The 25994-nt window shown below is 41.0% G+C and overlaps 2 protein-coding genes and 1 pseudogene across 3 annotated transcripts; all 3 read left to right on the forward strand.

Annotated features, from left to right (window-relative positions):
- The first annotated feature begins 1287 nt into the window (after nt 1-1287).
- On the forward strand, nt 1288-2932 carry LOC114204247 (hemoglobin subunit beta). The gene is made up of 3 exons (XM_028097395.2): nt 1288-1453; nt 1583-1805; nt 2677-2932. The coding sequence occupies exons 1-3, from the start codon at nt 1362-1364 to the stop codon at nt 2803-2805; spliced, it is 444 nt and encodes a 147-aa protein (XP_027953196.1). The 5' UTR covers nt 1288-1361; the 3' UTR covers nt 2806-2932.
- A 1290-nt stretch (nt 2933-4222) lies between these two features.
- Nucleotides 4223-5433, forward strand: LOC114218757 (hemoglobin subunit beta pseudogene; annotated as a pseudogene). Its single transcript, XR_015766601.1, has 3 exons — nt 4223-4373; nt 4497-4791; nt 5305-5433. The product of XR_015766601.1 is annotated as a hemoglobin subunit beta pseudogene (transcript).
- A 12930-nt stretch (nt 5434-18363) lies between these two features.
- On the forward strand, nt 18364-19276 carry LOC114218635 (olfactory receptor 51V1-like). The gene is given in 3 exon segments (XM_028115797.2): nt 18364-18403; nt 18406-18525; nt 18528-19276. Coding segments are annotated over 3 exon segments (909 nt in total).
- The last annotated feature ends 6718 nt before the right edge of the window (nt 19277-25994 follow it).

The following is a 25994-nucleotide window of genomic DNA, read 5'->3' on the forward strand; positions in this document are numbered from 1 at the left end:
GTAAGTAAAAAAAATGCATGGCCCTTTCCTTGCTTAAAGGAAATGGGAATTCAGGAGTGGACTAAGTTGCAGGAGGTACAGATGATGGGAAGTCAGAAAAAGAAACAGCAGGGCCCGCCAGCAACACCGAGATCCTATGCTGAGCTCAGAAATGCTCGCTGCTTTTGCTTTTTTTATGGTATCTTTTAATGGTAAGGAGCGGAACTCCCCACTTCAGTTTTTCTTCGCCTAAGAAGTTAGTCATCAGAATGCATGATATAGGGGAGAAAAAAGTGAAGGGAAGGATATTGGAAAAGCTGTAGAGATAGAAGGATGCATCCTAGTAAAAAAAGACCGAAGCAAACAAAAATACATAGAGAAAATGGGATTGGGGTGATGAATTTAAATAAAAGAAATGGGTATGCACACAGCATTCATAGGGGTCTAGGGGTAAAAAAAAATCTGGGACAAAGCCAGAGTGCCTTTCCACTTTCCTGCCCCTCATTTCAAGTCACAGAGAAGTTTCTCTATCAGTCCAGGAAGAAATCATTTTTTATGTCTTGCGTTAATTAAAGACATTGCTTCCCTCAGTGTTACCAACAACTTTGGTTTATAGTTGATTTTTTGGTTATTTTTATTTCTTACTATGTCAAGAGTCTCTATGTTTTGATCTGTGGATCCTCAAAACCTAATAGAGTAGTTATTTAACAGGACACTCCTGATTCATATGTAATTCCATTTTCAAAACATCATTTGTTTGCTTATATGACTAAATTAAGAAAAAAATGAATGAATGAATGAATGAATGAATATTTTTTTTCTTTCTAGGAAGATTTAATCCAAACCAAGAGAAGGAAGATAGACATAGAATTGTGCCAGAGGTTCCATCCATGCTGTACTTGTAATTATTTTGCCCATTCTGAAGACACAGGAGGAGAACCATCCATATGCTTTTAAGTGGAACCACAGTGGACGAATGTCTTCTACTTTCTGGACCTGGGATTCTTCATTTGTGTACAAAGAAAATCGAAGAGGCAGTCTCTAAGAGATTAGCAGGTTGTGATTCTCAAAATTGTAAGATGCTAGCCAAGGAGAATGATTTAGTAGCAATTTGTATTGCTAAGATGGGAGCTAGAGATCCCTAGAGAGAGGACCAGGGTCTGAAGTCCGACTCACAAGCAGGTGTCAGAACGTTCACGGAGAGGGATGGCAGCCACCATTCAGGCCTCACCCTGGAGAACCACACCCAGGCCTGGGCCAATCTACTGACAGCCCCAGGGAGGGCAAGATTAGGGCTGGGCATAAAAGGAAGAGCAGGGCCAGCTGCTGCTTATACTTGCTTCTGACACAATCGTGTTCACTAGCAACCACAAACAGACACCATGGTGCATCTGACTGCTGACGAGAAGGCTGCCGTCACCACCCTGTGGGGCAAGGTGAACGTGGATGAAGTTGGTGGTGAAGCCCTGGGCAGGTTGGTATCCAGGTGGCAAGGCAGGCTTACGGAGAGTGAACGGAAGCTGGGCAGGTGGAGATGGCTCAGTCCCCTGGGTTTCTGACAAGCTCTGACGCCCCTGTCCTCTGTGCTGTTCTCACCCCTCAGGCTGCTGGTTGTCTACCCCTGGACTCAGAGGTTCTTTGACTCCTTTGGGGACCTGTCCTCTCCTGATGCTGTTATGGGCAACCCCAAGGTCAAGGCCCATGGCAAGAAGGTGCTGAATTCCTTTAGTGATGGCCTGAAGAATCTGGACAACCTCAAGGGCACCTTTGCTAAGCTCAGTGAGCTGCACTGTGACAAGCTGCACGTGGATCCCGAGAACTTCAAGGTGAGTCTGGGATATGCTCCGTTTTTTCTTTTCACTTTTTAGTCTTTCACTCTGATTCTTTTCCCTACCTGTTCTCCCCCCACCTTCCTTTTTACTTTAGTATATACCATCACTGAATGCTTTTCAAAATTTACATAATTTCATATGTTTTCTTTCGGTATTCCACATTGTTTCCTTTCTCACAACCTCTTTTTTTTTTATCAAGCCCTTCATTTAATTACTTATCTTTTGCCCCTCTCTCCCCCCCCAACTTTTTCCTCTACTCGATACCCAAATTATGCACACTAGCTCTCATCTTCTCCTTCTGTGCTTGGAAAAGTCTTTCTGTCTCTCCGTATGAAGATTATAAGGGCTCTTCAAAGAGTTCTCACTCCAGAGACTACAAATCACCTCAAGATTATAGAATAATTGGGCGTGTGATGTGATGAGCATAGGGTGTTATATGCAACTCATGAATCATTGGCAATTACTTCAAAAACCAATGATGTATTTATTATATGTTGGCTAAATTGAATTCAAATTAAAAAAAGAAAAATTGCATTTTTATAGTCAAGACTCAATGGAAAGGAAAGGAAAGGAAATATCTGAGGATGATAGACCAGAAGTAGAAGTAGGGCAGCAATAGTTGCTAAAAGACGGCCCAGCATCATACTAATTAATTAAGTGTATATATATATATATATATAATAAAAATGTACAGTATACATACATATATATTTACTGATTTATGCTGATGGAGATAACCTGAAGATCAGTTTGGGCTGGAGTGTGGGCAGAAAAAAAAGAAATGATTGTTGGCTCAGTTTCTCAGAAGCCCAGCTTGATTTCTGTCTTAATCATGTATACATATCTATCTATGTCTTCCCCACAGCTCCTGGGCAACGTGCTGGTGTGTGTGCTGGCTCACCACTTTGGCAAAGAATTCACCCCTCAGGTGCAGGCTGCCTATCAGAAGGTGGTGGCTGGTGTGGCCAATGCCCTGGCTCACAAGTACCATTGAGATCCTGGCCTGTTTCCTGGTGACCACTGGAAGACCCTGTTTCCCTAAATTCTATCTTCTGAACTGGGGGAAATAATGTCCACCATCAAGGGTATGGTTTCTGCCTAATAAAGAACCTTCAGCTCAACTTCCTGATTCATTTCACTTATTTTGTTTTTTTTGTCTGGGGGTATGGTACATCCCTGAGGGTCTACAGATAGGAAGCTCTTGTAGGGGACGATACATATCGCTAGTGGACGACACTTTTCCCTCCAAAGCATAGGCACGGTCAAGAAGGTTTTAAATATATAGAGAATACTGGCATCACAGGGGCTCTATGGAAGACACAGCCCTCAGGCTAATGCTTTGACCTATTTCCTACAATTAGTGAAGAATACGGTGCTCAAATAGAGACATAATGAATGATCAAGACACTGTTGTGTTTCCTTTCTCCCTACTTCCCTTGCCTGCAGTGTAGCCTACCATAGCCTGCTCCTTCAAGTGGGCCCACTCTAAGGAATAACCTCCCTCTTTTACTTGCCCCAAACATGTCCATAAATAATTCCTTCTCCCACCCTCCCATGTCAGACAAACCGCATGCTTGCTTATCACCTGTGATGCCTTTGCACCCTGGCCTCAATGCACTTTCCAATATTGCCTAAGAAAATTTTTTCAAACCCTTCCCCTCTTCCTGTTTTTCATATTTCTTCTTATCCCTCACACTCACACTCTAGGCTGTATAAACATTTCTTCCTATTTTGTACTGTCACACATGATTACCGTGCCTTGTGACTTTCCTTCATAGGCAAGAAGTGAATATTCATTAATTGAAGTGGTCGGAGACTGACTGACTGAATGAATGCTTATTCCCTGTCTTAGAACTGCTGGACTAGAGGACAGTCTGAATCAGGGACCACTGGAGAGAGGTCCTTTGGTGTCAATGCCCTAGTATAGAATGAGGAAAGGGAAACACTGATCAGACATTTGCTTTCTGTTCAGAGCCTGTTGGACATTTGGCCTTATGAACAAAATGCCTTGTATAATTTTGGAAAGGGGCCCAAACTGAAGCCAAGACTCTGCTCCGGGGATGTACAATTTCAAATTTAACTTGGGAAAAATTACCCCGTGCCTTTCATAAGGAAACTGAAGAGGCACTCTTCAATTACCAGGTTGTGATTCTCAAGAATGTACTAGTACACTTGCCAAAGAGAATAATTTTAGTAGAAATCAATAGAAATTGCTGAGGTGAGACCTAGAGATCCCTAGAGAGAGAACCAGGGTCTGAAGTCAGACTTACAAGCAGGTGTCAAAACTGCCAAGGAGAGGGATGGCAGCCACCATTCAGGCCTCACCCTGCAGAAACACATCCAAGCCTGGGCCAGTGTCTCAGCCCCAGGAGGATAAGATCAGGGCTGAGCATAAGAGGAAGAGCAGGGCCAGCTGCTGCTTACATTTGCTTCTGGCACAACTGTTCACTAGCAACCACAAACAGACACTATGGTGCATCTGACTGCTGACGAGAAGTCCCTTGTCTCCGGCCTGTGGGGCAAGGTGAACGTGGATGAAGTTGGTGGTGAAGCCCTGGGCAGGTTGGTATCCAGGTGGCAAGGCACGGAGAGTGAAAGGAAGCTGGACAGGTGGAGATGGTTCAGTCCCCTGGGTTTCTGACAAGCTCTGACGCCCCTGTCCTCTGTGCTGTTCTCACCCCTCAGGCTGCTGGTTGTCTACCCCTGGACTCAGAGGTTCTTTGACTCCTTTGGGGACCTGTCCTCTCCTGATGCTGTTATGGGCAACCCCAAGGTCAAGGCCCATGGCAAGAAGGTGCTGAATTCCTTTAGTGATGGCCTGAAGAATCTGGACAACCTCAAGGGCACCTTTGCTAAGCTCAGTGAGCTGCACTGTGACAAGCTGCACGTGGATCCCGAGAACTTCAAGGTGTGTCTGTGGGACCCTCAATGTTCTCCTTCATCTTCCTTTTTAAGGTCAAGCTCATGGTGTCCAGAAAAGGTATGGGTGTTAGGTGCTTTCTAGAGGGTGAAGGAGATATTCTAATAGCATCAGTATGGACTCCTCAGGACTGTTTTTATTTCTTTCACCCTCTTGCTCACAGTTGCTTCCTCTTGTTCTCTGCAATGTGTTTTCTTTATTGTTTTGATTAAACTTTTGAGTGTTTATTTAAAAGTACATTTAATCCATTCCAAATCATTTTTTCCTAATACTTTTCCCCCTTGTCTCTTCCTTTGAGAGCAAAGAGGATAAAATCTGATTGCTTCTTTGTATATTTGGAAAAAATACCCATGATAATTTAAGTTCTGAATTAAGGCAGGAGAGAAACATTTCTAAATGTAAAATCAGGCTGATATGATTGAAATCACATAGAGAATAACATCTGAGATCAAGCTATCTTTCTGCTTATATTCTAGGGGCACAGCTTGGGGCTGTGGATGGGGCTGGAATACTCTGAGTCTCAGCTGGGTCTGTCTGCTAACCATGCTCATGTCTCGTGTCTCTTCCCCACAGCTCCTGGGCAATGTGCTGGTGTGTGTGCTGGCCCGCCACTTTGGCAAGCAATTCACCCCACAGGCGCAGGGTGCCTTTCAGAAGGTGGTAGCTGGTGTGGCCAATGCTCTGGCCCACAAATACCACTGAGCTCCCTTTCCTGCTTTCCAGGAAATGTCCCTTGGTCCCCAGAACCTAACATCTGAACATGGGGAAATTGTGAAGTGCTTTGAGCACCTGGCTCCTGCCTAATAAAGAACATTTCTTTTCATTGTACTGGTGTATTTAAATTATTCCTGTGTCTCTCCCTGGAGTTGTTACAGGACATGGGAGGACAAGGAGTTTAAGACATAAAGAAATGAGCGGCTAGTTCAGATCTTGGGAAAGCATATCTATATTTCAGACTCCATGAAAAGAGAGGTGGTAAATAGCTGAGCATGTGGGAAACAGACCCTGCTGTCAATTTTAACTTTCCCTTAGAAAGGGATTCAAGTTGAGGCTCGATTTGGGGGTTAGACTTTTCATATGCTTTATTTAAATCAAGTCTTTATTTAGCTTTCCTTATAAATGTCCTCCCTCTTCCCAGTTGTCCAGAACCTCATAACCCTCAATCCACTAAGTTCATCTGCCTGGAGACACCACTGTTCCTCTCTGATTTTCCTGCATGTTTTGCTGTCTCATTACTTGTCCTGCCCATCACTCTTATCCTGGTTCCCTCCATCCTCTTACAGCAGAGACCCCCATGAAGGTCCCAAAGCAAGAGAGCGAGTTTCACTGCCTCTTCCCTACTGCCTTTCATGGACTGCATTGGAAGGAAGCAATTGGTAATGTTTTGTTCAATATATGACTAAGGCAAATGTGCAAAGGAGCTTCTGATGGCTTGATATTCACTGCTGTCTTGCAATGTTATCATGAGTTTATGGCATCCCCTTCTTCTGAGGATGCTTTAGCATGCATAACCAGGAAGTGATTAGAGGCCTGCTTCCACCTCCTCCTCTTTCTGATGCCTCTGATGCCTACTGTGCCTTTCTAGTTATTAGCACGGTGTTACCAACAGCAACATACCCTGATTTTATTACCTCAGTCACTGGCCACCTATGTGGATGCTGGATGCTGGAAATAAAATGACTTTGAAGTGGTCCTTGTCCCTTCACACATTCTAATTCTGTATATAGTTAGGAAGACCATAAAAGTATTGCTACTAATAAGGAAATTAATTGATTAAATTAATATTCAAACAATCTTCATCTAAACACAGAATGGAGATGAATACAAGGTGTCTTTATAAATACATAAATGAGAATTCTCTAAGGATCAGAGGAGCCAGAAGTGTGCCTTGGTGACAAGTTTGGTCATCCTCTGAAGGGGTCCCCACATTTGATATTGACCTGAGTGTTAGGACTTTGCATGCAGAGAGACCATAGAAGAGCAGAGGTCCTGTAGATCTGGATACAGTGAGGATTGGTGTTGACAGAGGAAGGCATAAAAGTAAAGTGGAAAGAAGAGTCATGAAAGCATCTAAGGGAAAGCAGACTACACATGCCAGCTGGGCATCAGAATGAGGCGGGGGCGTGGGCAGGCAGGGACGTGGATGGTCCAGGAGGTCAATGAAAGGCCTGAGGATGGATGGAAAACACTAATAATATTAAATAATATTAAATGGCCCAGATTCTATAACTGGTGAGGATTCTATTAGCAGAGCACTCTGTTTAAGCAGAATTGTGTAAAATTATTTAAGCTAAAGATGGATTTATTATGGAAACAAACTCATCAGATATGTAACTCCAGTTTTCACTTGTATTGCTAGGTTTTACGTCTTACCATCCAAATTCTCAAGTGTCCCCTCCCTGCTTTTGCTTCTTTTAATTACTAGTATTATAAAAAAATGTAACATTAAGATTGCAAAAGGGTCAGTAAACATTACTAATTAACAAATCAATAAGCACCACCTTATAGCTATTAGACCAGGGGTATAGTGTCTCCAAGAGAAATATGCCCAGCTCTGACAAAAGTTGGTATTATCTGGCTGGTTCTATTCCAGTACTAACATTAGCTGGAGGCAGAGAAGGATGAAAGAGAGGGACAGAGTACACGGCATGTGTATGTCATTTGTAGAGATTACTATTCTTGTTTGAAAGTCATGTAACCTCAGGGACAGGAGTCTCTCACGTTAATAGCCATCAAACAGTACGGAACAATCTCAGGTATTCACATTCATAAAATGGGTAAGGGCCAGAGTTGCTCCAAAATTACTCTTCCTTCGGCAATTTCCTTTATAAAGTTACTGATTTCTCTCCTAGGACTGATTTTTTATTTTCTGATTGTTTGTCTCCGGATGTTATTAAAATGAATACATTTACTAAGTTCTTACAACTAGATGAGAAAGGGGATTCTCACATAGATGTGAGGGATTGACATTAGAACTGAACAGGACCTGAGATTTTGTCACAACTAATCTAGTTGAAGGGGAATTAACTGGCTGAGAATACACAAGATTTCTATCCATTTCAGAGAGAACACTTTGACAGTGGTTCAGTGGATCCAGGAGGTCTTGATGCTATAAATGACAGGGTTCATCAGCAGTAGAAAGAGGATGGACACTTTCCCCTGATGATATGGGTGAAGGAGGAGGAATGCCTTACAAACTTGTGAACGATGGAAGGGCCTAGCACAGGGACTTAAAGTATCAGGGCAGTCAGAATATGAGATACACACTGGTGTGAGAGATTTGAGTGGCTCCCTGCAGGAGGCCATGGCCATTGCTGCTCTGAGAATCAGAATATAAGAAAGCACTATTAAAAGGAAGTCTAGGCCCATGTGAAGCAAGATGACCAACAAAGCATAAAGGCTGTTGATCCATGAGCCAGAGCAGGGGAGTTGGATCATATCCTGGTGTAGACAGTAGGGGTGAGAAAGTGTATTGTCATGACAGTAAGAGAAACCAAGTAGATGCAGGCCATGAGGGATGGTGAAGGAGGCACTTGGAATCCACCAAACACTCCAATCTTTGCTACCTAGGAGCTGATGAGCTCACTAACTATGAGGGTTAGTGATGGCCACAAAACAATCAGATGCCATGGCGAAAGGCATGACTAACTCCATGAAAGCAAGATATGGACAACATGGAGGTGGAAAACACAGGCATATAAATGATACTTAAAAAATTCAGCCATAACTGTCCCATAACTGTGGGCAGTACTGTGACTGACAGAGACCCAGGTCAATTCCTGCCAGCATAACCAGAAAATAACCCATGGGCTGGTTCAGGGAGGAGTCTGTGTGCTAATGTGAATGACAGTGGCTTTGTCCAGGACTGCTGCCAGGTACACCTAGAAAACAGGGATGGAGACCCAACAGTGGGCCCATTCAATCCTGGAAATCTTGTCAGTGGGAACTTGGGAGATCTACCATGGAATATGAAAGACCAGACATAATGCCAGGCACCACCTGACACAGCAGAATTATAAAATATTATTCCCCTATTTTTATTTTTCACAAAAATTCATGCCAGGTGATAATTCACAAAGAGTGAGTTGACTCATTTAAAATCTCTTCCTAAATGCCAAAGGTCTCAGGCTGGGAGAGAAATATTGAGCACTATGGAATTTTTGAGCCTTATTTTTAAGGACCCGGATAATATCAAGGCAGCAATGTTAATAGGAGTCAGGTCCAGAAGAAAGTAGGATTATTATATGCATCTGGAATCAACAAGCTAGGGAAACATCTGTCATTTGTATGTCAAAGTTTGAGAATTGGGGAATCAATCAGAAGTGAAAAATAGTTAAAGATGAAGGGGTTTGAAAATAGACCAATTGAAATAAAACAAAACAGAAACAAATAGAGAATCAATAATCAATAAAAATACAAGGCAATTGGCTGACGGATAGATCATCTGATTATCTCCTTTATACTTTACTGTTGCTGAGTATTGCGATAGTAATAGAAGAGAAAATAAGAACATAGAAGCAATGCTACTGATAAATTCGAATAGAGGTCTACACCCTCTTGAGTGTCCAGAAGCATTTTTCCAATGGATTCTTGGGCCTTTCATAACTTCTTAAATTGTTAAATGACACACACCTACAAATCTTGCCTGTCTTCTACAGACATTGGACTTTGGATGAACTACCTATTCTGTTGGGGACTCCACAGAACCATGGATCCAGATTATAACTCAGTGTGCAAGGAAGCAAAGGAGGCATCTACCAATGGGGTTTTGGAAGCCAAGGAGTATTCTGGAATCAAGCAAACAAACAAACAACTGAGGTTGGTGGAAAGGCAGGGATTGAGAGGATTCTCCCCTTAGTGTGTTCTCAGATAAAGAATGACTACTTCTTTCTTGGTGAAGATAATTGACAGAATCGCTAGAAGTTTCATTTTGCCTACTTGTAAGTTGCTATGACATTTCCTCACATCCTCTCTTTCTTCTATTTTTCTCATATCAGATCACCCATGAAAAAACACACAATCACACACCTAACCATGAGTCTTTAACAATTCTTGTATGTGCATCACAGAAATAATTTAGTGACTCACTACGTTTTTTTTTTTTTATTCAGTTTTACTCAACAAGCAGTTATAGCCTTCCTATCTGTTAAATGTAAACCTCTGTCCTAGGTCCTAGAGGTAAAAAAATGGTATCTTTGCCCTCAAAACAAGTAGAAGCAAGAAGAGATCACAAATGGAAAGATATTTCATGCTCATGAATTCGAAGAACAAATATTGTTAAAATTGCCAAACTACCCAAAGCAATCTACACATTCACTGCAATCCCTATCAAAAAACCACCAGCATTTTTCACAGAACTAGAACAAATAATCCTAAAATTTGTATGGAACCACAGAAGACCCCAAATAGCCAAAGCAATCTTGAAAAAGAACAAAACTGGATGTATAACAACCTCAGTTTTCAAGATATACTACAAAGTTGTCATAATCCAATCTAATGGTAATGGCACAAAAATAAACACATACATCAATGGAATAGAATAGAGAGTCCAGATATAAACTCATGATTATATGGTCAATTAATCTTCAACAAAGGAGACTAGGATATGCAATGGGAGAAAGACAGTCTCTTCAACAAATGGTGTTGGAGAAACTTGACAGCCACAAGCAAAAGAATGAAACTGGACCACTTTCTTACATGACACACAAAAATAAACTCAAAATGGATTAAGGACTCAAATGTGAGTCCTGAAACCATAAAAACCCTAGAACAGATCTCAGGCAGTAATTTCTCTAACATCAGCCATAACAACAGTTTTCTAGATATGTCTCCTCAAGCAAAGGAAACAGAAACAAAATAAACTGTTGGGACTACATCAAAATAAAAAGCTTCTGCACAGCAAAGGAAGCAATCAACAAAACTAAAAGACAATGTATGGAACAGGAGAAGATATTTGCAAATGCTTTATCTGATAAAAGATTTGTACCCAAAATATAGAAAGAACTAACATAACACAACACCAAAAAACCCAAATAAAAAAAAAAATGGACAGAAGACATGAAGAGGCATTTCTCCAAAGAAGACATCCAGATGGCCAACCGACACATGAAAAGATGTTCATCATCACTTACCAACAGGGAAATACAAATCAAAACCATAGTGAGATATCACCTCACACCAGTCAGAATGGCTAAAATTGAAAGCACAGGAAAGCAATTTGAAAATATTAGGTTGCATAAATAAGTCAGACATTCAGAAAATGATATCATTCAATACATAAACATTTTTAAAAGAGGAAAATGAATCAATCACGATATATGAGACAAACCAGGATAATGATTAACTTTGGGGAGAATGAGGCTAATGACAGAGAGCTAGCACCTGCATCATGCATGTACTTTTCCTCTTAGACACTTACCCATTCTACCTCCCCTTCCAGATCACCACTGCTGCTATTTTGACGGATATATAAGGCATTTCTGGTGTTGGATATTTCTTTCTACTATATATATATATTTTTTTCCTGGCCATTTTATCCCTCGGAAACTCTTTAATGTAACCTTCATTTATGTTTCCATGTGTTTCCATAGATATGCATTAAAAATGGCCCAAACACTGATATGAGGAATTCTTAATCTAAGGAAAAAACAGGGTTGCTGGAGTGGGGGGGGTGGGAGGGATGGGGTGTCTGGGTGATAGACATTGGGGAGGGTATGTGCTATGGTGAGAGCTGTAAATTGTGTAAGACTGTTGAATCACAGACCTGTACCTCTGAAACAAATAATACATTATATGTTAAAAAAAGAAGATAGTAGGAAGGAACAAATGAAGGGGGGGGAATCGGAGGGGGAGATGAACCATGAGAGACTATGGACTCTGAGAAACAAACTGAGGGTTCTAGAGGGGAGGGGGTGGGGGAATGGGTTAGTCTGGTGATGGGTGTTAAAGAGGGAACGTATTGAAAAAAAAAAAGAGGGCACATATTGAATGGAGCACTGGGTGTTATACACAAACAATGAATCATGGAACACTACAAAAACTAATGATGTAATGTATAGTGATTAATATAACATAATAAAAGAAAAAAAAGTGGTCCAACAGATATCACATCAGACTCTATTACTCACAATCTACAATCTATAATCTACAATCTCTGTGATGCTGGGATTTCTTTGCTTTTTTTGTTTTTTTTAGATTTAGAGCCTGGACCCAGGTGCCTGTACATAATGTAGTCTCAAGAGTAAAATAAAATAAAACAACAACAAAAAGAATTAAAAAGAAAGGAAAAAATACTAAGACAATGAAGGATTAAATGAACAAATCATTTCTATGGTACCCGTGATTTTCCTGAGAATTTTGTCTCATTTTAGGACAATGGGTCCTTCCAAATATTTACCATTTCCATTCTGAGAGACATGCCTGGCTCATACCTGATTTGTAAGACCATAGATCCCAAGACACTCTAAAATGCTTAGCTCTGGTGTTTCAGATAATGAGCCTTTACCACCTCTGGAGCATTCTAGAAATCCAAGGATCTAGGAATTGTAGGAATCTAAGCAATTAAAATGTTACGTCTGCTACAAGTTCACAATATACCTAGCAATAACATCCTGGTGAGGTCTTTGAGTGATTCCCTTCCCTGAGATACTGTGACTACAATCCCACCAATCCCTCATGGGGCTAAGGTTAGGGTTTCACTGGGTGAGTTGATTTTTGCCTCTCAGCAAACTGACCATCTTAAGATATGGCCAGCATTACCCTCTGCACTAGGTATCGCAGCTAAGAGGCCCACTTGTGTGGCCACAAAAGGGCTAGCAGGCAACACATGTGATCTAGGGATGCCCTGGAAGCCCTTTTGCCCTTGGGGATGTGGGATCCCAGTTATTGTGAAGGAATCTTGAGCAGTCATTTGGGATTCCCCCAGTTCCTGTCTTGGCTACAGTATCTTTCTCTTCTGTGCTCTGGAGACACAGTAGCCAGTCATCTGGGCCTAGACTCCACTCTCAGCAAAGTAGAGTTCTCTCTGTTGGGGATGAAGGAGGAATAATTAGAGGAACTAATTTACTTCTTATGTCCTCTTCCTGTAGAGGAGAGTGGAAATGGAAATTAACACTGGTATGTGGAGTCAAACTTTCATTAGTAATAACATTTCTGTCAAGCATGTGAACATGATGATCATGGTAATATACCTTTTCATAAATAAATCTTAATTCTAGATATAACTGTAAATGTATATATTACCCACCGGTTTTCTAGGTCTCTTTTGAAGACCTTGTTATTTAATATGACAGTATATTTTATTATTGCTGACCAGGCTGTTCTTCACCACAAGTGAGGATGAGTAGTAATGAAGAGGGTGATTCTGGTGGCCACACTGAAGCCATCCAAATGCCTTGGAGAACAGCAGGAGCCTAGCAGTGTGTACTCTGGTCGTTCATTTCCTAGAAAGACCCAGCAAGTTTCCTTATCTTGAAAAAGAGGGGACTGAACTAGATCATCTTGGCCTATTCTGTAATTTTCAGGGGACAGTTTAAAATATGTGTTACGCTTCAAGTATTTATCTTCAAAACTTTAGCACCTTACTTTAGTATCATTAAAGAGAGATTTACTTCCCATTTGTACTTTTCTGCTTGTTTTACATCTTTTACTCAGGGTTTAACATCTTATTATGTCTGGATTTTATCTCAGTTGTCTGACATTGTCTTAAATGTAGAAAAAGTTTTAAAACAGATAAATTTCCTTGATGGAGATCATTTAGGTCATATGCAATCAAACAGTACAAATCCTGATGGAAACTTCTTGGATAACCACATGACTACAGTTAAACAGATGTACAATGTGATAGAACTTTTTATCATGGTTCTAAATTATGCATTATCATTTTTCAATATTTCAGTCATTATGGGAGTATTATTTATAGACATCTTATGTAATGTAATAAGCCAAATACATAAGAACAGGTGCACAAATAATACTTAATAAAGAGAACATTTATAAAATTAACAATAGTAACCATTCCTGTAACCTGGGATTTTAAGCCTATACTGGGTTTGTGGTAAAAAGGTTGCCACCAATGCTAACCTATTTCTCTGAGAACCCCTGAACAACCAGTTTTTTGAACTAGTGTTATAGAATGTTCTTATCTCTTCAGCCATGTCAAGACTCTGAAGGGCTTGGCCTCACTTATACCTACCCAGTTGTAAAGCAAAGCTGCTTATGCCTCCTTAAGGAGGCGAAAATTCAATGAGCTTCTTCTGCCCCCTGCTGGTGTCCAGACGGGACCATTAGAGGGACTACCTGGCAGAGTGCGATCTTTCAATTATTGTCCAAAACAGGTTGTGTGTGGGTGTCATATAAATAATGGTACCAATAAACAAGCAAAAACCTGGACTATTCTGGGAAACAGAAATATTTTTTATTCCATATAATGATAAAGATTCACTTTTACATCAAACACTCTTCCTCTATACCTTTAATGTAAGTAAGGACTATTGGTTATTATCCTACCTAATCTGAAAATGGCAGCAAGTGATCATGTAGAGGATCATTTCCAAAGAATAGAAAAAAAGACAGAGATGCCTGGACATGTAGGTCAGTTTGAATTGGAGGATGTAAGGAAAGTCTCCTCTGAAAGAATGATCTGTTTAATTTGATCACAGATATGCTTTCCAGATCCACATTCCAGACAAAGTGCACAGAGCAAATGCCAGAATCCCATCACTGCCCTGGCCTCCAATTCACTGCTGCATGTCCTCATTACTTATATTTCATGCCAGGCATTGCTCTGGTTGCTAGAAATTCAGAAAGAAATACTATGCACACTGACTGGAAGGGGACATCACACATCATGAATGTTTTGGGAAATGATGTTCTATTTTTTTTTTCCATTTTGATGCAAAGGGAGCATATTGTGCATCTGACATATGTGACTACTTTCCTCTTGAAATGTTCATTTATTCATCTCATTGATACACTATCCTCTCCTGATTCCCATCCTATCTCAAAATAGAATTTAGGAACAGTCTCCAATATTTATTGCTCTTTTATTGCTAAAAGGCTGTTATTCTCTGAGGCAGCACCATTAACCTTTGTGGCTAGTCTGAAGAAGCCTGAATGAGAGTATGGTTTTCAATGCATGCCTATATTCACAGAATGTTTGAATCTTCTGTCATCATTCCAGGGCCAAGCCTCCATGTGGGGTCAGGCTCTGATGATAGGAATCACATTTGGAGTCTGAGTGTTGTGTCCAAGGTCAGGATGAATGCCTAAGGCAGCATCTGTTTTATTTATCGTATAAACTTTGTATAGGAGGACAACATTTGGTAGCATGTGGCCAACAAGGATCAGATGTGTTACTTTAAGATATGAGTGTTTAGATTTCACGGAATTTTTTACAATGTATTTGCTTTAACTTGTTTTATACCTCTGTAATTGTACAGCTCAAATTCATAGATTAATTCAAGTAATTCAATAATTATTTGAAAAATGGCCACTCCATGCTAAACCTCACTTGGCATTTTAGTGAGCAAAAACCAGACATGGCACCTGGTTTTCTAGAAATTCCAGGAGATCTCATGCAAAATCAGCATACGATATGTGGTATAAACACAAAGCAGGGTATTTTGAGAACAGTAATTTACTGGAGAGGGTGGGGTTATAAAAATTCCTCTGAGGAAGCTACACTGAATTCTTCACCAAAGAAGAAAAGTAATTGTTGTCTTGTGGAGTGGTAGAATCCTGAATGATGAAAGGAGGTTTTGTGCAAGTACTTGGAGTAGAGCATTCTAGGCAGAGGGAAGATCAAGAACAAAGACTCTGAGACAGGGAAACTCTTAATTCATTTTGAGGAAGAAAGGATTCCCAGAGATTAGGGGAAAAAAGCAACAGTGGCCTAAAATGTTGATGGAGAGGTGAGTAAGGCAGATCATTTAAAGTTTTCCGACCATGATGAATAAAATATTTTTTATTTTAAGAGCAGCGTAAATCCATTAGTGATTTTTTGTTTTTTGTTTTACTTGTTGTTTAGTTTTACCATGGGCTCATGTGTTCTAGCAGATGTTTTAAAAATGTAGTGTGGGGGCACATGGGTGGCTCATTCGGTTGTGTCCAACTTGATTTCTGCTCTGGTCATGATCTTAGGATCTTTGGGCTCTGGGCTCAGCTTGAAGTCTGCTTCTACCATTTGCTCTTCTCTCCCTCTCTCTCTCCCCCTCTTTTTTCCCTTCTCTGTCTCTCTCAAATAAATAAAGGAAGAAAATCTTAATAAAAAAGAAAATAGGTTTGGTTTTTCTGGGGAGAATACATGTTTAGGGGGAAGGGCAAAAACAATAAAAATAGCTGGTAAATTATTATAATAGCCAAGGAACAGATAAGAATATTATGTACCAAGACAGTGGTAGTGTATAGTGTATACGTGAGAAGTGGATAGGTTGTGGGTATGCTTGAGGCTGGAAATGAAAGAAAGAGGTGAAGGATTTGATAGCCAGGAGAAGGAAGGAAAGAGACGAATCAAGAAAGCCTCTTGAGAGTTTTCTTAAGCAATCCTGTGATTCGTGGAGTCATTTTATGATATCAGGAGGAAATGGGGAAAGGATTGATTTCTGAGGAAAACCAAGTATTTTTTTGTTATAATATGAATTTTTGGATTAAATATGCAGACGAAGATATAAAGTACATGGTTGTATCCATGAGTCTGAGCTCATGGCAGAGGTGAGGACTTTGAGGAGCAAATTTCAGCCTACCACACAGAATAAAAATTAATACTACCCCCACCCCCCATCTGGGAGCTTACAATTCGGTATGTAACAGAGACCTTAGTTAATCTGTAGTCTCATGAATATCACACTGTAAATTGAATAAGCTATATAAAGATAAATATATGTTACCAACATAATAGATATGTGGGGAAAATCTGTCTCAGGTAAGGTGCTTCCTGAAAAGTGATGGCTGAGTTGCAGAGAAAAAAATACAAGATTATTTTACAAAGAGGAGGAAGAGGTTGGGGAGAAGATGGGAAAGACTATCTCTGTGAAAAGAACATCTCAGGCAGAAAGAATATCTGAAAAAACATCTCCGGAAAGAAGAGAAATGGTGCTTTTGAGAAAGAAAAGAAGTGCTCAGGGTGGACACATTTTTTTTTCAAAAGGTAAAGACTCCAATCATTCAAGGAAGGAGACAAATAAAAATAGTGGGCTAAATTATTTCACATGGAGAGGGGCTCAGGGCAAGAAATAACAGTGGAGGGGATTCTAGAAGGGGTCTGATAGGGATACAGGGTGCATTCAGAAGAAGGGTAGCCTGAGGGTTGCCTGTTGTGCTAGGATGACAAAGATGAGGAATGGTCCACAAGGGGAAGCCAGACTCTGAAGTTAATGGAACATGTTGGAAGGGTGAAATGAAACATAAAAACCCGTATGGACTTTAAAATCCCTGCCTACACTCTAAGAGCCATTAACTCTTTTATGATGACTCCCAGGACCAGAACCCTAAGAGGGGAAACAATGTGTGGAAGAAGACAATTAATGCTTTCAAGGAGGCTATTTAAAATTCTGGACTTAACTATGCCACATTGGCCTTCTTTTTGATCTTTAGAATGCTAGGTTCTAAGGAAGAGAAAAAAATTGCTCACTCCTTCAATAAATGCATATTAAATGAATAGTGAGCCTGTGGATTCAATGAGTGAATAAGTGGGTAGAGAACACTGGGCTGATGTCAGAAGCTGAGAGTCTTCAACCCAAGTCTCCCTGTCACAAGGGCATAGGTAAGCTGAACATCTCGGCGTGAGAGCTCTCATGGGAGATCACTCATTAAAGGTCTCATGCATAAATATGTCTCTTTGCTTGTCACTGCAGAGAAAAAGTACTTGTTGGCTGTGTCATCCAGAGTGGAACAATACAGTAATGTCTTAACTAAGGACTGTTTGGAGGAAAAATTCACTTGGAGACAGCAGAAAGTGGAAAATTATGGGTACACAGTGATTAGTTAAATAGATTTTGGATACTTAATGAATTGAAGGGGAGGAAACTAATAATTACTTTGAGAACCTCAGCTCTCAATTTTACAGCTACGTCCTTTGACCAGAATCCCTGAGAAGATATTCCAGGCAACATCCTCTCTGGAAATTAGTTTCTTCCTCTAGTCTATTCATTTTCACTGTGGGTTCTAAGGACATCTGTGCACCTGCCAGTGGATTAATAATGGCTCTGAAATGACATCGGGAGGACACTATTTTCTTCCAGGCAGCAGATAATACATCTTTATTTTTTTAATTTTTTAATTTTTTTAAGATTTTATTTATTTATTTGAGAGAGAGAGAATGAGAGATAGAGAGCACGAGAGGGAAGAGGGTCAGAGGGAGAAGCAGACTCCCTGCTGAGCAGGGAGCCCGATGTGGGACTCGATCCCAGGACTCCGGGATCATGACCTGAGCCGAAGGCAGTCGCTTAACCAACTGAGCCACCCAGGCGCCCGATAATACATCTTTAAAGATCAGAGTTGCTCGGCTAACATTTCCTACACTTAATTAACTTTAAGCACAATTTTATTAGCAATTTCACTTAACTCATCAGAAAATGGAGCATTTCCTTTGAAAAACACTTTCTTGCTGCCTGGAAGAAGTATCCCAGTGCCAGAATGATTGCTTTGAGAAGCCCTAGCATAAATTCTTCGTCATTCTCACTGCATTTTCTGGCCTGGAGCAGCAATATCCCTGGATCTCCCTTCCCTTCTCCACCATCTATGCCATGGTCTTCCTGGGAAACCGCCTGGTGCTGCATGTGATCCGGACTGAGCCGAGCCCCTGTGCATGGGGCTGTCCACAGTGCACACGATGCTGGGCATCCTGTGGGGGTTCGTTCGAGAAATCAGCCTGGATTCCTGCATTGCCCAGTGCTACTTCATCCACGGTTTGTCTTTAATGGAGTCCTCTGTCCTCCTCACTATGGCCTTTGATAGTTATATCGCTATTTGCCATCCACTGCGTTATTCCTCCGTTCTGAATAATTCCGGGATTTTCAAAATTGGGCTCACCATAGTAGTGAGGAGTTTCTTCTTTATTACACCCCCTATCATCAATCTGAAATTTTTCCATTACTGCCGTTCCCACATCCTCTCTCACTCATTCTGCCTGCACCAGGACCTTCTCTGCTTAGTTAGCTCAGACATCAGATTTAATAGCCACTACGCCCTGAGGCTGGTCATTTTCACGCTGTTGTTGGATGCTGTTCTGATCCTTTACTCCTATGTCCTGATTCTTAGGGCAGTCCTGGCAATTGCCTCTCAGGAGGAGTGGCATAAATCGTTTCAGACCTGCATCTCCCACATTTGTGCTGTTCTGATGTTCTACATCCCTATCATTAGCCTAACAATGGTGCACTGTTTTGGCAAACATCTCTCCCCTGTGATCCATGTACTTATGGGCAACATCTACATCCTTTTCCCACCTTTGATGAACCCCATCATCTACAGTGTCAAGACCCAGCAGATTCAGAGCAGAATGCTCAGACTCTTTTCTCTGAAAATATGTTGTGATGCTCAGGTCTTTTAAAGAACGAAACAGCAACAATAATTAACACACACTATGTAATACGAAAACATGAATTTTATTGGAATTAGAGCTTTAGCGCAGAGTGTATGATTCTTGATTTTAAAACATGTATAAACATAAATCCAGAGAATCACCTATGAACAAGTTCCATTTTAACCTAAGTTTTTTTTAAATTTTTTATTGTTATGTTAATCACCATACATTACATCATTAGTTTTTCATGTAGTGTTCCATGATTCATTGTTTGTGCATAACACCCGGTGCTCCACGCAGAACGTGCCCTCCCCAACACCCATCACCAGGCTAACCCATCCCCCCACCCCCCTCCCCTCTAGAACCCTCATTTTGTTTTCCAGAGTCCATCGTCTCTCATGGTACGTCTCCCCCTCCGACTTACTCCCCTTCATTCTTCCCCTCCTGCTATCTTCTTCTTCTTTTTTTTCTTAACATATATTACATTATTTGTTTCAGAAGTACAGATCTGAGATTCAACAGTCTTGCACAATTCACAGCACTCACCATAGCACACACCCTCCCCAATGTCTATCACCCAGCCACCCCATCCCTCCCACCCCCACCACTCCAGCAACCCTCAGTTTGTTTCCTGAGATTAAGAATTCTTCATATCAGTGAGGTCATATGATACATGTCTTTCTCTGATTGACTTATTTCACTCAGCATAACACCCTCCAGTTCCATCCACGTCATTGCAAATGGCTAGATCTCATTCCTTTTGATGGCTGCATAATACCCCATTTTGTATATATACCACTTCTTCTTTATCCATTCATCTGTCGATGGACATCTTGGCTCTTTCCACAGTTTGGCTATTGTGGACATTGCTGCTATAAACATTGGGGTGCACGTACCCCTTTGGATTCCTACATTTGTATCTTTGTGGTAAATGCCCAGTAGTGCAATTGATGGATCGTATGGTAGCTCTATTTTCAACTGTTTGAGGAACCTCCATACTGTTCTCCAGACTGGTTGCACCAGCTTGCATTCCCACCAAAAGTGTAGGAGGGTTCCCCTTTCTCCTCATCCCCGCCAACATCTGTCATTTCCTGACTTGTTAATTTTAGCCATTCTGACGGGTGTGAGGGGGTATCTCATTGAGGTTTTGATTTGGATTTCCCTGATGCCGAGCGATGTTGAGCACTTTTTCATGTGTCTGTTGGCCATTTGGATGTCTTCTTTGGAAAAATGTCTGTTCATGTCTTCTGCCCGTTTCTTGATTGGATTATTTGTTCTTTGGGTGTTGAGTTTGAGAAGTTCTTTATAGATTTTGGATACTAGCCCTTTATCTGATATGTCATTTGCAAATATTTTCTCCCATTCTGTCGGTTGTCTTTTGGTTTTGTGGACTGTTTCTTTTGCTGTGCAAAAGCTTTTTATCTTGATGAAATCCCAATGTGTTTCTTTGCTTTTGTTATTAATTTCCTTATATAATTGGCTGCTTCCATGTTAGGGGCATAGATATTTACAATTGTTAGATCTTGTTGGATAGACTCTTTAAGTAGGTTATAGTGTCCTTCCTCATCTCTTATTACAGTCTTTGTTTTAAAATTTAATTTGTCTGATATAAGGATTGCCACCCCAGCTTTCTTTTGGTGTCCATTAGCATGGTAAATGGTTTTCCACCCCCTCACTTTCAATCTGGGGGTGTCTTTGGGTCTAAAATGAGTCTCTTGCAGACAGCATATTGATGGGTCTTGTTTTTTAATCCAATCTGATAGCCTGTGTCTTTTGATTGGGGCATTTAGCCCATTTACATTCAGGGAACTATTGAAAGGTATGAATTTAGTGCCATTGTATTGCCTGTAAGGTGACTGTTACTGTATATTGTCTGTGTTCCTTTCTGATCTATGCTGCTTTTAGGCTCTCTCTTTGCTTAGAGGACCCCTTTCAATATTTCTTGTAGGGCTGGTTTCCTGTTTGCAAATTCCTTTAGTTTTTGTTTGTCCTGGAAGCTTTTTATCTCTCCTTCTATTTTCAATGACAACCTAGCTGGATATAGTATTCTTGGCTGCATATTTTTCTCGTTTAGTGCTCTGAAGATATCATGCCAGTCCTTTCTGGCCTGCCAGGTCTCTGTGGATAGGTCTGTTGCCAATCTAATGTTTCTACCATTATAAGTTACATATCTCTTCTCCCAAGCTGCTTTCAGGATTTTCTCTTTGTCTCTGAGACTCGTAAGTTTTACTAGTAGATGTCGGGGTGTTGACCTATTTTTATTGATTTTGAGAGGGGTTCTCTGTGTCTCCTGGATTTTGATGCCTGTTTCCTTCCTCACATTAGGGAAGTTCTCTGCTATAATTTTCTCCAATATACCTTCTGCCCCTCTCTCTCTTCTTCTTCTGGGATCCCAATTATTCTAATGTCGTTTCATCTTATGGTATCGCTTATCTCTCAAATTCTGCCCTCGTGATCCTGTAGTTGTTTCTCTCTCTTTTTCTCAGCCTCTTTATTTTCCATCATGTGGTCTTCTGTATCGTTGATTCTCTCTTTTGCCTCATTTATCCTAGCAGTTAGTGCCCCCATTTTTGATTGCACCTCATTAATAGCCTTTTTGATTTCGACTTGGTTAGATTTTAGTTCTTTTATTTCTCCATAAAAGGTTTCTCTAATAACTTCCACGCTTTTTTCAAGCCCAGCTAGTATCTTTAAAGTCATGATTCTGAACTCTAGTTCAGACATCGTACTAATGTCCATATTGAGTAGGTCCCTGGCTGACGGTACTACCTCTTGTTCTTTTTGCTGAGGTGATTTTTTTCGTCTTGTCATTTTGTCCAGAGGAGAATAGATGAATGAGAGAACAAAATGCTAACAGGTTAACAACGTCCCCAGCAAATATACTCTATACAAATCAGAAAAGACCTGAATCCAGGGGAAAAGAAAGGGAAAAAAGAAAGAGAAAAAGAAAAAGATAAAAACAAACAAAAACAGAACAAAACAAAAAAAACAGAATATGATCAAATATGATCAAACTAGTGTATAGATCAGTGCCACACACTAGATTTTGGGTGTAGTTTGGTCTGTTAGAAGAAAGTGCCTCCTAAAATTTTAAAGGAAGAAAGACTTATATATGTACAAAATAAGGGCTGATACAATGAAGGGATGGAAGATGACTGTAAAGATCAAAAGTATAAAAGATTTTATAAAAGGAATTGCTAAGATAAGAAGTTGTTTGAAAAAAGAAAGAAGATTAAAAAAAAAGAAGAAGAAAAGAAAAAAAAAGGGAGAGAATATGATCAGGCAGGAGACTAGAACAAAGCCATACACTAGTGATTTAGGGTATATTTTGATCTCCTAGAAGAAACTGTATCTCAAATTTTAAAGAGAGAACAACTTATATATATATATATGCCAAAAATAAGGGTAACTACTATGAAGGGATAAAATATGACTCTAAAAATGAAAAATAACAAGTTTTTTTTCAAAAAGGGATTGATAAGATCCTGGTTGAAAAAGGGAAAAAGAAAAATTCAAAAAAAGAAAAAAAACAGTTCAGAAAAATTAACTTTGAAAAACTAATGAATCATGGTAAAAAAGCCATGAATTCTATGTGCAGTATTCCCCTAGCGCTGGAGTTCTCCCATTCTCCTTGATCGGTAAACTTGGTCTTGGCTTGCTGGCTGTTCGTGCTGATCTTCTGGGGGAGGGGCCTGTTGCCGTGGTTCCCAAATGTCTTTGCCGGAGGCGGAATTGCCCCGCCCTTGTTGGTCCGGGCTAAGCAAGCTGCTCGGGTTTGCTCTCAGGAGCCCCTGTTCCCTGCAAGCTCTTGGCACAGCCTGGAGGACGAGAGTGAAAATGGCGGTCTCCCAATCTCCGCCCCGGAGGAACCGAGAACTCGGGGCCCCACTCCTCAGTGCGCCCCCAGAGAAAAGCAGTCACTCCCATCTCCCTGTTCTCCGGCCGCACTCCGTGCTCACCCGGCCTGTGACCGAGCGTTTCTATCTCTGGCACCCGACCCCGTGTGGAGTCTCCAAACCCAGCAGATCCCTGAGGTGCGCTCCCGCGCCGCTCCTCCCAGGCAAGGAAGGGGAGTCTCCCTGGCTCTGCCGCTTGTTGGGTCCCTGCTGGAGGAGCAGTGGCCTGACTGGGCCACGGATCACAGTTTATGGCAACCCCGAGCTGAGAGCCCGCACCTCGGCTCTGTCTCTGCAGCCGGCTTCCCCGCTCCGATACCTGGGAGCTCTGCCACACTCAGGCACCCCCGGTCTTTCTGTGACCCCGAGGGTCCTGAGACCCCACTGTCCCGCGAGGGTTCCACCGCCCGCTTAGCCACTGCAGTGATGTCCCTCCGTGGAGCTGACTTCTAAAAGTTCCGATTTTGTGCTCCGCGGCTCTATCACTTGCCGAAGCGGCCAACGGAGGCCCCCCACCCCTGCCATCTATCCTCCTGAATATCACCTCGGATTCGCTTCTCCACACGTCCTACCTTCCAGAAAGTGGTCGCTTTTCCGTTCAGAGAGTTGTTGCTATTCTTCTCTTTGATCTCCTGTTGAGTTTGTAGGTGTTCAGAATGGTTTGATCCCTATTCAGCTGAATTCCGGAGACCAGACGAAACCCAGGTCTCCTACTCCTCCGCCATCTTGCTCCGGCCCCCCTTAACTTATGTTTTGCAAGTGAATCATTCTTAGGGGTGGAGGTGGGAGACTCCATCTGAAACATTTTATAAATTTTCTACCAACTGTGGATTTGTGTCAAATAGGACATGCTATGTACCTGCCATAAGTATATTCAAGAAAGGAAAAAAAACTAGGTAATGTGCCCAATACGGAAATCAAGCACTTTCTTTGCATTGAACCAAAGCTGGATTCAAATCCTAGGTTTCAGTTACAGAGGTGGATACCTTGGAGCTTTAATTCTGAGATTCAGTTAATTAATCTTCAAAATGGGGAAAGTGCCCACCTCACAGACATGTTGTGATAACTGTATGGACCAGAATTGTCCAGTTGAATTTTTCTAAAATAATGAAGATATTCTCTAATATAGAATAATAAAGACCAACATATAAGAACAGCTTTATATGGCTATTGAGCATTTGAAATGTAGATAGTATACTGGGCAAGTGCATTTGCAATTCTTGTTAATTATAGTTAACTTATATTTAAATGTTAAAAGGACATTGTCTCGGACAATGCCGTGGCTACTATATTGGACAGTGCAGGTTTAGAGTATAACGAGGACATAAAATGGAATTTGACTTTGGATTCAATTTTCATCCTTTCTCCTTAAAATCGGAATCCTCCCCTGTTATATTTTATATGAAGACAACATTGCCGTTGGGCTGAAAGTAGATTTTGCTCTAAACACTCTGCTTTTAAATCAAAGAGTGGAATATTCTAAGTGATGAAACTTTATGCTTATGATTGATTCTGAGTTAAAAATATATAAACAGGTTTCTCTCTAATTTAGAAACTTTAGTTCAAGTTTCAAAAGAAGGGAAGCAGAAAAGAAATCAGATGTCTGTGCATAGATACAGGGGAAAAATTGGTTTAATATTCCTATAATCTCTCAGATACTGAAGGAGGAAATGTTAAATACCATTCAACAAAGGAATGCATCAGAGAAATTTTCCATCAAAGAAGCAAGTATTGCTTAATATTTTTTAGATACAAACCTCAACCTATGTATTTTAAATTTGCATTTAAAACCCTGTGTTTCTATCTTTCCCTCCTTTTTAGCACCCCACTCAATTAAGTCATCAGCATAGAAAACAAAAGAATAGGTTTTAGTCTCCAATAGCTTAAAAGTGGGGAAATAGTTCCTGGACAGAACAAAGCATCTTGGAACAGGACAGTCTGACAAAAGTCATATGGCCCAATTATAGATGGAAAACAGCAGTTAGCTGCTGAAACTTTGGAGGTCATGTTGTGCCTCACAGACCATGTCTGGGCACATGTCTCTCAGTGGTTAGACAAGCTTCCCTTCAAGGCCTTGAACTGCATCGTCACCTCTCCTCAGCACTGACTCAATCTTGGGGAAGCAGGGGGTTCTCTGTGGCAGCAGGACATGTCCTGCCCTGGCCAGGCACGCTGGGAGTACTGACATGAACTTACGTTGAGTTAAGGGAATAGTGACATATGTAACACAGCTGAATCATTGGCTGGAGAGTCATGTTTCCTTTGGTGAGTGGGAGGGTTCACTTGAGGACGTGGTACTCATACAGATGCTCTGAGTATCTGTACCTCAGATTATGGCACCTTGTAAAATATGGGCCAAAATAGGTGGAAAGAATGGCTGTGAACAGTGGGCATGAAAATATCTGGTACACACTCAGAAATCACAGCTAGCTTTAGAACTGTGTTTGCACTATGATGATGAGACATAGGAAGAAGTTCAGAGTGTTTAAAATCCATGACCTAGTGGAAGAGGGACAAAGGAAGGAAAATGAGTGAAGGAAGCTGAAGAAAATACATCTGCTGATTACTGGGTCTTACACAGAAAGGATCAGGTTAGGGACATTTGATTTACATAGGCCTCTATCTTGGAGAAATAACATAAAGTCAAGTAAAGCCTAGGAGGAAAGGCAATTTTAGAGTCATCAGCCCAGGTCCTGACATTGAGAATTGATAGACCTAACACAGGTGTTAAAATCACCATCTGCCACTTTGCAGCCTTTTTAGAAACAAAACAGAAGCTTCCAGAAAGCCAACCTGTTAAGGAGTAAGAAACTTGTTATCCAAGAAGTAGATAGTCTCTGGGGGCCCTT

This window comes from Eumetopias jubatus, unplaced genomic scaffold, assembly GCF_037043125.1.
Source record: "Eumetopias jubatus isolate StellerSeaLion01/CBP00866 unplaced genomic scaffold, mEumJub1_p1.0 scaffold_13, whole genome shotgun sequence".
NCBI lineage: Eukaryota > Metazoa > Chordata > Mammalia > Carnivora > Otariidae > Eumetopias > Eumetopias jubatus.